An 11895-nucleotide genomic window follows, 5' to 3' on the forward strand; every position below is an offset into this window, starting at 1 on the left:
AGAGAAGAAAAGTTGGGGAAGGGGGGGGGGGGGGGGGGGGGAAGAGGCAGTGCCTGGAAAATTGACTTGAATTTTATTTATTTACTGGGTAACGGCAGGTTGATGCTTATGCAAGGCGGGGGCTTCAGTATGTAGCGTGCATGCTTGCTGGACAAGTGAGGCTAAGTTCATAGCTCCCCTCTAACGCTTTCTGCAGTCATTGATATGTGCAACTTTAACAACTCTGAGTAGCCTTTCACTGCTCTGTCTCGCATCTTCTACCTGTGCCATTCTCTTGTGCAATGCTTTGAGAAATTTGAAGCCATATAAACATACTGACTGCCGTCTTTTACTTTCTAAATGTGACTGATCCAGCCTTTGTGCTGAATCTGCTGTACACAGTGTGAAAGATGGGCTTTAAATGTCATAATGTGGGATTTAGACTGGGTGGCAGTAACTTCCAGTCAGAAAGCTGGGGATACAGAACAGATTTGGAGAACCTTTAAGCAGTCAAGGAGACAGCAGTTGTACATGGTGACTCCCATCTGACTTCTTTGGAGCAGATGGGGGCCAAAGAAAGTGAAGAACAATTTTATATACAGGTTGATTAAATAAAATATAGCTTATTGTACACCTGTTTTTAATCTTTTTCATTTCTCAGTTTCTCTGGCCATGAATACTGCTGAGCAGTCTTGTGATTTTGCATGTTTTTCTTAAGGTGGTGAAGTATTTTTCAGATTAAAAATTCTGGCTTTGATTAAATTTTTGATTTGCATATTGTTTGCTCTGAAAACTCCTATCCAGTTTAAGGCATATCACTGGACTCACCAGCAATTCAGAAAAATGTGTTTGTAGGCACCTCTGTGACTGTGTCCACCTTTTCGTTCAGATTCAGGGAGTTGCAGATGTGCATTGCCCATATTTTACTGAGATTTAATAGGTTTATCAGACTACTTTGCCTCCAAATTGTTCATCCAAGGTAATGAGTTCTTAATAATTGTAGTATAAATTGGCGCACCTTCAACTTTATGGTGAAGGTCAGAGGGCTAAATTTTCTTTTAAATCTCTCCTGTTAGGAATGTAAGTTCAGATGGAGCAGAAGCACGCAGAAGACTCAGAGAGTGTGATGGCTTGGTGGATGCCCTTCTTCATGCTCTACAGTCGGCAGTTGGCAAGAAGGATACGGACAATAAGGTGAACTTGAGTATTAAAACTTAATGGATGTTTCCATTAATTTAGGCTGAAGTGTTGCACCGGGATCTGACTTCTGTTTGCTAGTATCAGAAGGGGATTATGCTTGCCTCAGCAAACATAGTAAATATCTTCCTCTCATCTCTGTCATGATATCCGTATACTGATGGGGTATCAGCATGATGCTGCTATGTTACCTTGTATGGCTGATGAGGTGAGCAAAGGCAAGTGGTCGTCATAGGTGGGGAGAGTAGTCCTTTACTATTGTCAGTGACATTACTGCTATTGTTCTGCATTACTTAATTGACATTTATAAGTGCAGTCTCCAAATCAGAATTGAGTCCCATTGTATTGTGCTTTGCACAATACCAGCAAAGGAGTCGGTTCCCATTTTAAAGACTTTATTCAGCACCATCTCTAAAGACTGTAGTGCTTAGACATTAAGATATGTCTTCAGACCTGCAGCACTTTCATTGTGGCTTTTTTTAGGTGCAGATTTTGATTAATCTGTTTTTATCATCATCTCATCCTGTGGCGCTTAAAAGCATATTTATATGCATAAGGAATATCATGAGTTTAACCTGTTTAAAAAAGAAAGAGCATACTGTTGCTTTATAACACCAATAAGGCTTGTAAAGCATTGTTATTTTATTCTTTTTGAGTCCCACCATGTGAGGGACTGTACAAGGGAATTATAAAGCCCTGTCACTTAATCAGATAATTTTGGAAGTGGATTTTGTAACCACCTGGTGGTTTCCATTGCAACCTACAGAGCATTGCTCTTGTCAGAACCTGATGTCCTATGGATTAGCTATTACTACAGGACAACGTGTGTTCTCACTGAAATCCTCACGAGGCCTAGGTTTTGACCCAGAGAAAATTTAATAAAATGGGCCCTTGGGGATTGTAAAGGTTGGAAGAATGAGAGAGAGGCTTGTATTAAAATAAGATCCTTAATGATAGTTTTCTGCTGTATGTTTGATCTTTTGGTGAATTGTATTCTTTATGTAAGATCAGGTGGTATTTTTGATTAGAGAATTTTCATTTTGAATGGGTACTGTTTATGAAGTGCTTCACTTTTGGAAGAATAAAATTAGTTTTAGAACAAGAACGAACCTTAATTTAAGACGTCTTGACTAAATCTTCCTCAAAAGCTACATTCTTTTCCTGGGGCAGGTGGGCTTTTTTTAAATTCCCCCAAACCCTCCACTGTATAATATAATGGTTTGCAAATAAGAGGGTGCAATACTTAGTATAACATAAATTTCTCTGTAACAGTCTGTGGAGAACTGTGTGTGCATCATGCGGAACCTTTCCTATCATGTCCACAAAGAGGTCCCTGGAGCTGATAAGTACCAAGAACTAGATGCCAGTCAGACTACAAGCACGGGAGGCGCTCAGAAGAAGAAGAAAGACGACGCTGGTTGTTTTGGTGGGAAAAAAGCTAAAGGTATGTGTTGCAGAGAGCTCAGAACTGGAACGGGATTTGGGGGTAAATTTTGCTGTGTAGGCCTGCTCTTGCAAGCACATTCATCATGCTGGTTTAGAATGATGCAGTTTGTGGAGGTACGTGTTTGTAGTGTCGTGGCATGTGTCCGTCTCCCTTGTTGCATTACTACTAGATATTTGGGAATTTTTTCCACGATTGCTATAGTTTTGTTTGGCTTTAAATGCAAGTGGTGCATGCTGACAGATGACATTCTGCTCTTGGACAAAGGTGGATGTGCTTTGCCTCTCCTCTGCATTACTGTGTTCTTGCATCTGTCAAATCTATGCTTAGTCTGCTTTCTTGGATGTATAGCATGTGTCACGGCCTGTGGAAGCCAGGCCAGCATGCGTTCATCCCCGTGCATGGTACTCCTGTCTGTACGTCTTCCATGCTTCCAGTCTCTCATATTTGAAAACAAACTAAAAGCCTACCCTCTGACTCACAACCAAAACATACAACCTCCCAATTCTGTCACTCTTTCACTAATTTAAATTGCAAACAGGATTTTGTAGCTTTTAATTGTCAGTCACTTTTAGACCTGTTCTGTCCTCTGGGGCATGGTTGCAAATGAGTTTCATTACAAGAGAGGATTAATAGTCTCAGTAACCCCCCTTCCATCTTTCCTTTAGAAAGAGACACTCAAATTATATCAATTTTCTTTGTTGTTTTAAAGAAATGACTCTTCTAGACTGAATTTGGCGATAATTAACTCCATTTTCTGTCTAGGCTCCATTCTACTCATTCATGTGTACTCACATCCTGGCTTACTATTTATAGCCAGGTCTAAGGAAGGTTTTGGTCCTGAAGAGCCGATATGGAATTGTTTGAACTTGACGGACTGTGTGTTGCATGTTACTCTTTCTTTGATCTGACCTGTACGTGTTACTAAAACGTTATGTGTTTCCATATGTATTAGGGAAGTCATCACAGTGTGAACTTGCTTTTGCAGACTAGTCTGTCATCAACTAGATTTAAACTCTGTTTAAAAAAAAAAAAAAAAAAAAAGATGCGAATCTTTTAACGACTGGGGGAAAAACCGAAGAAAGAATTTTACCTGCTTGGTCAGCCTGTTCTCACAGTGAATGACTAGAACTTACTGTGATATCCTTTGGAAACCTTGAACATGTGCTGACTCGAGCCTGTTCCCTGCCACTTGCAGTCCCTGTTGTTTTGCTGCTTGAGAGCAACGCAGTCAGTGGAAACATTCTTACGACATAAAAGCTATGAGTGTGCACTGTGGGACGAGGGGAGTGTGCTGATTGAGAACCGTCATCATCCTCTTGATGACAGTGAAAAGAGAGCGCTCTCAGGTGGCTGTCCTTTGTCAAGTGTCTGCCTCTTTCCTCTGGGGCCGACCTATATATACCTTCTGTGTCTGAACACCCTGATAGTTTCTGTTTGTCAGCCAAAGCATCTGATCATGTCTTTTTGGACAAATTGGTCTCAAAATCATCTGACACTGAGGATGAACGTGCAGATTTTGGCGAGCAATGCAGGCACTCGGTGACAGCTTGGGTTTGGCTCTGTGTGTTCAGCAGGAAATGACAATTTCCAAAGTATATTTTAACATATTTTTCCCCCCTTTTTGCACTGCTGCTCTTAAAGTGTGCTTTTCTCTGGAGGGAATTCAATTGATAATAATGCTGAGCTCGCAGCTGGTAGTAGGTAGATCAGAAGGATAGAGGGGGACAGGCAACTGTTGTGTTTAAAAAATAAAAATTAAAATCCATTCATAAATGTGCTTTTAAAATCATAAAGAGAAGCTTCCTTTTCTCACTATCAAATTTATGTGAATACCTGGTCTGAACCTGCCTTAATTTTCTCAGTCTAGGACTTTAAAATAGATCAATTCTCTCCCCCTCTTGTTCACTTAATCTTGCAGTGTTTCCATGTTTAGTTTATTTTATTTCATGGTCATTGATCGTAGCATTTCAAACACCCCTGCAAAGGGCTAGTCATCTTTCTGTCCCCTCAGATCTGTGAGCACTTTTTCATTTAATGAAGAGAGGAAGAAAAAAAAAGATACTCAGAGAAAGATTGGGTTTTTTTCAGCAGGAACAAAAGGGAGAAAGTAGAATATCTTGGTTTGGTTTGGTTTTTTAATTGAAAGTTCTGTAGTATTCTTGTAATACTCAGGTGTTTTGAGCCTTCTGTGAAATTCTGCCTCTTTGTGACTGTTCCTTTGTATTTTCTTCCTTCCTGTAAATTTTTATTTGCTGCTTTTCTGGTAATTAGAGGAGTGGTTCAATCAAGGTGAGTCTTGAGTCTACTTTCTTTTCATCATCACCATAACATGCTTTGTTCAGCTTTTACATGCAAGGCTGAGAGCTGAGATCAAAGAAAGTAGAATATCTTGGTTTGGTTTGGTTTTTTAATTGAAAGTTCTGTAGTATTCTTGTAATACTCAGGTTTTGAACCTATTCTGTGAAATTCTGCCTCTTTGTGACTGTTCCTTTGTATTTTCTTCCTTCCTGTAAATTTTTGTTTTTCATTTGCTGCTTTTCTGGTAATTAGAGGAGTGGTTCAATCAAGGTGAGTCTTTGCAATACTTTCTTTTCATCATCACCATAACATGCTTTGTTCAGCTTTTACATGCAAGGCTGAGAGCTGAGATCAAGGTCTTGTTCATTCACCGCCTCCTCTGCTCCCCCAGCGCATCCTCCTGTTCATTTCAGTAGGCATGGAAATCCTCTAATTGAGTGAGCATTTGCAGTTTGGTCTTCCCGCACTGAGAATAGAAAAGACAAGGTTTTATTCATTCCTGGTGTAAGTGCAGTAAGGGAATTGATTTGCAACTGGCCTGATAACCCCATGAGAGAGGGAACACCTAAGTGTGCGAGTTGCCTCACCAACACTGTCATACCAAAGTACAGCTTTGCTAGCTGGTCTGGGTAGCAGTAGCCATGAAGACTCAGCAGCTTGGATGTGTATTCTCAGGGATCCTTGGTATTTTGTCTGCTTGGGTACGTTTGCCTGGGCTGCTGCATCTTTATTACTGGCACTCAGACTAGCTAGATGAAGCTACCCCTAGTAAATGCCTCTGGGGATATGCCCTTTAGTTTCTCACCCCAGCACAATAAATAAAATTGCAATTGGAATACACAAGGCTGAGGCTAAAGCTTGCCCTCCCTCACTTCTTGGCTGGGAAGTTGTTAGGCTATGAGTGCCCTGGAGACTTCCACTGAGTTACTGAGACTGATTTGGGGGTAAAGGCAGGGTAATTTTCAGTTTGTGACACTTGCTTCAGATCAGTGGGTTCTGGAGGGTTAAGCCAAAGGAGAAATTGGCGGGGGGGACACCCTAATTGCTCCACCCAACCAATGGTGCTCAGTAGTGTTCTGTGAGACACTGCTTACAGACTATGACTGGTGAGCCTGTGGAGGATGGGCATGTTGGCAAGACAGAGCTCAGCCCTTGCTTTCTGTCGCTCTGCTACACTCCAGTTCAATTAGTGTATTAACAAGCACAGTATTGAGTGTTGGGGGGGGATGTTATGAAGAATCTCTCTTCCTTCAACTTTTTTTTTAAACCAGAAAGAAAACATTTGGGAACTAATCCTTCAGCAAAAATGGTCTAGCTGAATAGCTGTTTTGATTATCCAGTAAAGCAAAACGACATTTGAGGAAGATCAACAACAACATTAGTGGTTAATAACGCTGGGTCACACTTCAAAGTCCATACTGAGTTTCTGACAGATTGAAAATGCCGAAGGTCATGTTTTGGTTGTTTCTTACATAATGAAAAGTAGTGGGGTGGGAGAGGGAAAGAATTTTAATCCCACTGTTTCAGAGACTGTAAATTGCATCTTGCACAAGCAAGTCTCATGTCAGGCAGTTTTCCCAAACCAGAGTGCTGTGCCAATTCCTACAGCCAGGTCTCGTAAAACAGACCTGTCAGCAGAGGCATGTTCAAAGCTGTTTGTCTCTTGGCAAAGTTTGGATCTATGCTTCTGATGCAACAGCATCGTCTTTTCTCTGGCATACCTCGGGCTGGAAAACTTAGAGATCGGGGAGATGCATAGAAGGGCAGAAACTGAAATGTACAAAAACAGGATCTTAAACTTCTCTTCTATGGCTAGTGTGGTCGTTTCAGCATCCCTGTGCACTAGCATTACTGACAGGCTTGAGTGACAGAGGGGGGCATTCAGAGCTACAGAAGCTGGTAGTGAAGCTGGTTTTCTCATGGTATCAGTCAGGCCAGGGGACGGCTGAGAGGTTTGTAATTGGTAGGCTCTTGAACTTGCTAAATTTGGTCACTTTTTTAGAAACGCCAAACCAACATTTGTGGGTACTGTGAAAATCAAATGGGAAAAACACCAGCTGGGCCGCAGATTGAAACCTTTGCCCTCTAGATGGATTTCTTTTGGGGTCTTCTTACAGCTTGGTCACCTTCTCTCTATAGGAAAGCCCTGGAAAATGTAGGTGCTTCTGGTATTTCTGAACCTGGCCCTTGCTCAATTTGATTAAGCAAGTAATTTGTAGAGTTTAAATCCCCTTGGTCAGAGCTCTGTGTTCTGAATTGCTTCTGTTCGTAAACAGCTGGCAGCTTCTGGTTTGAACAGACGTGGTTTTGCCTGCGAGGTGGGTTAGTTTCTCGGAGGGCTGAGAGACAAACTAGGAAAGGCATCATAGAAGACAGCCAGTATTTGCAGTCTGGCCCAGAAATTGAGACAGCAACTGAAGATCACAGAGCACAGGTGGAGTGTGCTGTCTTAATGAAAGATGGTTTAGTAAATAGGCAGCTGATTCTGCATTGCTAGCTCAAAAGATGTAGCAGCCAACACTGCTCTCCTGGACAATCTCTTCCTTAAAAAGTTGTGCACAAATACATACTGCTTACTAAACAATGCACTAGAAAGAAGGGAGCTCTTACTGTGCCATCTCAGTTCTGCAGGACTAATAGAAGTACCAAACCCCAACCTTTAAATTATAGAGAGAACTTCTGAAATGACTAGTTGGGTTGAATAAGGTCTGGCTCTCCGAGTAAATGTTCTGAGGTTTAAACTAGCTAATGCCAGGGACATGAAATTCGGGGTCATGTAAAAAAACAGTTTGTCCTACTTGGAGATAAGATGGAGTCACATTTTTTTGTCTGCCTTAAGTCTGTAATCTTTCCTAAACACTGACTTCCTTCCTTCAGTGCTTTTTTTTTTCCCCCTCCCTCTGCCCTGCTTTTTCCTGTCAATGCTCTAAGGGTCAACAAGGGTTTGCAGCCAGTAACTGGGTTCAGCTGCCATTATGAAATGTAATGTCCTTTGGTGATGCACAGCATTTTTTCTTTCTGGTATTTGATTCCCCAAGCAACGTGTTTCTGGTGCTTTCATGGAGCGAAAACCTGATGGAGGGCTGCAAAGTTCAGCTAATTTCTGTTCCTTCCTTTAGAAAAGATACCTTTCAAAGGAGTGGTATGGTACCTGGCTGCATGACCTTTTGGCAGCTTGGATGGGCTTTTTCGTACTCTATATAATTAAGCAAATCACTTCAGATGAACAGAATTTCTCGATGCATGTTTTGTTTTGCACAGTAGTTAAGTTGGTTGGTATTCTGTGTGGCATTTCAAAACAAAAGTGTGTGATATTTCCAAAGAAAGGGAGGGGATGGAATACTGTCTCGAGGTTTGGGGGGTTTCTTCCCTCTTGATGTTATTTCTAAATATTCATATTGGTATTTAAAAGCTCTATTTCTTCGCTGTATAGTACTACATATGTTTATCCTTTTGTCAAGAGGAAAGGTGGAGTGGCCCATTGAATTCACTGTGCAGAAGCTGTACCAGCTCCCTCCTGTAACAGGGCAGGGATTGGCCTTTCCCATTTCGTGACCTATTCCCAGTCAAGAGTCAGACTAATATCCACGTTACATTTTCAAGGACCATTTTCCTGTTTCCTTTTAAGCATCCTGACTCATGGAGCTTTCAGCCCTTCCTGTAAAACTCCGTTAGCAGCCTGGCAGAGTCCCTGTTCAGAAGCCACCTCTGGCAGCTTAAATTGCGGTGTTCTGAATTCACCCCATCACACCTGCCTCCCCTGCTCTTGAGGAAGAGGGACTAAATAACTTGATTTTCCCCCTGAAAATAATTTGGGAAAACTAAATTGTACACTGCTGTCCTCAGAAGCCATGCAGATTCCTGCACTTCAAAATCTCTCTCTCTGCTGTCAGTACATCTCTGATGGCAAGGTGCCTGCTTATCCCACAGCATCCATGCAGGCTTACCCAATGCAGTGTCTCTCCTTGGGGGCACAGGAGGGGGTGAAAATTAACCCTTCCCTCCCCAGCTGTTTACATAACCTTTAATTCCCAACCTAACTAAAACTAAAGTCCAGGTTTTGTTCTGCTTTTTCTGAAGGATTGTATAAATCAAAGCTGATGCAATGGTTTGAAACTGTCTCTTAGCAAAAGTATGGAATTGTTCCCATTAGTTTCTAATAAATAGTCAAAATGGCACTTTATTGATTGAAGGGCAATTCAAGGTTAAGTTGTTGGCTGCTGTCTGTACAATATATTAAATCTAGGCCTTCCTGCCTGATAGTCACAATGAGAATAGAGGCTGCAAAACAAGCCTGCTATATATTGCTTTGCTGCTCAGTTTCTGCTTCAGTTAAGCTTCAGATCAAAATTCCTCTGTGAAAATAACAAGTAAATACTGGGCTTCTGAGGCAGGGGCGTAGCTTTGCCAAGAAGGGAAATGGCACAATTTTCCATGATTTTAAGCACTCTTAAGACCCACTGAAATGCTAGTGCTAAGTATGTTTGCGGATCAGTCTGAAAGCGGGGATTTTTGTCCCTAAGTTGCTCATGCTAAAACCACAGCTATGCAGCTGGATTGCAAGTCAGATATGTACAAACACAGATAATAGTCTGTGATTTATATTCTGAGTCTGTATCTTCTCTCATCTTGTAGATGCACATGACAGTAACTTACCTGTCAGTACGCTGTCAGTCTTTTCCATCTGTTGTCTTATTTTTTTGCACAGGAAAGAAGAATGGAGATTTGGACAGGAATTTTGATACACTTGATTTGCCCAAGCGGTCTGAAGCAGCAAAAGGTAATGCTAATGTGTTTGCTTTTGGAAATAGCAAGTAGCCTGGGAGTTGGAGGCTCTTAAAGGAACTTGAGATGTGAGCATATAATAGAAAATAAAAGAAATAATAGATGTGTCGGTGCTCGTTGTTACCTAGTATTCAATACTGGATACAACCAGCTTTTATATAAAGCTGCTAAATGGGTGGAATCCTGTAGAAGCCCATCTGATTTGGTGTTAGGTGATTGTGACTCCATAGAGGGGTGAGTGTATGCTCTCTTCCTTTACAACTCCATTTGCAAATTGCCTGCACTAGACGTGAATGTAAGGAGTTACGAAATGCATTAGGTGAGTGTACTTATCACTAAACTTTTCCCTTCCCTGGCATCTCTGTATTTCTTCAGTGTTCTGACGAATTGGAGAGTGAGGGCAGGGAATGAGTTCAATTTTTTTTGTCTTTACTGATAGTCAGTCTTCTCCTGAATACAGTATTCCTCCCTGTCTATAGTGAGTAGACTTGCAGTTTTCCAAAATCGGGAGGTTCACAGAAAAATTCTTCTGCATTGCACTTTTGTATTTCAGCTCTGGCAGAGGTGAAATCTTTCACAATCAATCTGCATTCCCTTCCTTCATGCATGGTGCTCTTTTTAATTGGAGATGAGGAGGTGATTTGGGATCTCGTCAGATTTCTTACAGCATTGGGTAGTGTTTTGAGATTTGCACAGGTTTTATGGAATCATAGAATAGTTTGGGTTGGAAGGGACCTCTAAAGGCCATCTAGTCCAACCCCCCTGCCGTGGGCAGGGACATCTTCAACTAGATCAGGTTGCTCAGGTTTTCATTTGAAGTGTGTGCAATGTCATTGCAAAGATTCAGCCATTGTCATGGCAACTGCTGCGGTGCCACCCTGTCAACCCAGCCTTGCAGGAAAAGCTCTCCCATAGCACCCTCACCTTAATGATCTGTGAATATCCAGAACTAACCGAGTATTCTTCAGAAGGAAAATCTTACTCTTCCTGCATCACTTGTGCAATTTCAGAGAGTATAAAGAGACAGTGTGGTTCAATGGAGAGATCCTTGGGCTTGAGATACCTGAATTATGCTGCTTTAGTGACCTTGATTGAATAAACTAATTTGTCTTTCAATTTCCTTACTGCAAACTGGGGGCAGCAACAGAGGCCATATCTAACATCCTTAGAGATGTACTGATAGTCGGTAATGGTATAGTAATTACACATGTAAAGTGCCACGCTCTCACTTAAGTTCATGGGCAGTGAAGCTCTGATTGACAATATGCAAACTAATCCTGATATATAGATGGATCTAATCTATTTACAGACACCCTTTACAATGGGCACAGTTTCTAGGCTAATGTCTAAACGTTAATTTTCATTTGGTGCGTTATTACACAAGATACTCATGCACCTCTTAGAAGCTGCGATGCCATCCTATTCGGAAAGCTGCAGGAAACCTCTCCTAACTAACCTTCACTTTAATGCCATCAGTTCAGGGCTGGGCGTTGGTTACGTTGCAGAGCAAGGAGACTTCTTAAGGATGCAGAAAAAGAAAGGAACGCAAAATATAGCAAGGGCTTCGGCACTTCCATTCCTTTCCAAATGTGATTGGAATGTAGATGCCACTAAAGGGAAAAGATGGAAATCAAGGATTTCTGCAAAGAAATGGATCTTGCATAACTTTCTTTAAGATAAAAATCTTTCATATGGCTCTGCTAATGGTAGAAGTGTTGTAGCATATCTGATGGGAGACATATCTGTCTCGCTGAGCTTACACAGCTCGTTATCATATTCAATTGCTAGAAATCACACACTCTTGAAGAGGTTTTGTTTGATAATTTCAAGATACCCCCATTTAATCTAAGGAGAACAGATTTTAGTCTGATGTGGTGGGTTGACCCTGGCTGGATGCCAGGTGCTCACCAGAGCTGCTCTATCACTCCCCTCCTCAGCTGGACAGGGGAGAGAAAAAAATATAACAAAAGGCTCGTGGGTCAAGATAAGGACAGGGAGAGATCATTCACCAATTATTGTCACGGGCAAAACAGACTCGACTTGGGGAAAATTAATTTAATTTATTACCAATGAAATCAGTAGGATAATGAGAAATAAAAACTAAATCTTAAAACACCTTCCCCTCACCCCTCCCTTCTTCCCGGGCTCAACTTCACTCCTGATTTTCTCTACCTCCTCCCACCCAGCAG

The 11895-nt window shown here is 41.5% G+C and overlaps 1 protein-coding gene across 1 annotated transcript in view; it reads left to right on the forward strand.

Annotated features, from left to right (window-relative positions):
* The window catches only part of ARVCF (armadillo repeat gene deleted in velocardiofacial syndrome), a 150407-nt gene that overhangs the window by 95249 nt on the left and 43263 nt on the right, over nucleotides 1-11895 (forward strand). Inside the window, exons 7-10 of the mRNA XM_019470783.1 lie at nucleotides 1056-1173; nucleotides 2449-2620; nucleotides 4895-4912; nucleotides 9630-9701. Of these exons, the coding sequence (XP_019326328.1) occupies nucleotides 1056-1173; nucleotides 2449-2620; nucleotides 4895-4912; nucleotides 9630-9701 (380 nt within the window). The remainder of the gene's footprint in view (nucleotides 1-1055; nucleotides 1174-2448; nucleotides 2621-4894; nucleotides 4913-9629; nucleotides 9702-11895) is intronic.

Source organism: Aptenodytes forsteri, unplaced genomic scaffold (assembly GCF_000699145.1).
Source record: "Aptenodytes forsteri isolate BGI_AS27 unplaced genomic scaffold, ASM69914v1 Scaffold79, whole genome shotgun sequence".
Classification (NCBI taxonomy): Eukaryota; Metazoa; Chordata; class Aves; order Sphenisciformes; family Spheniscidae; genus Aptenodytes; species Aptenodytes forsteri.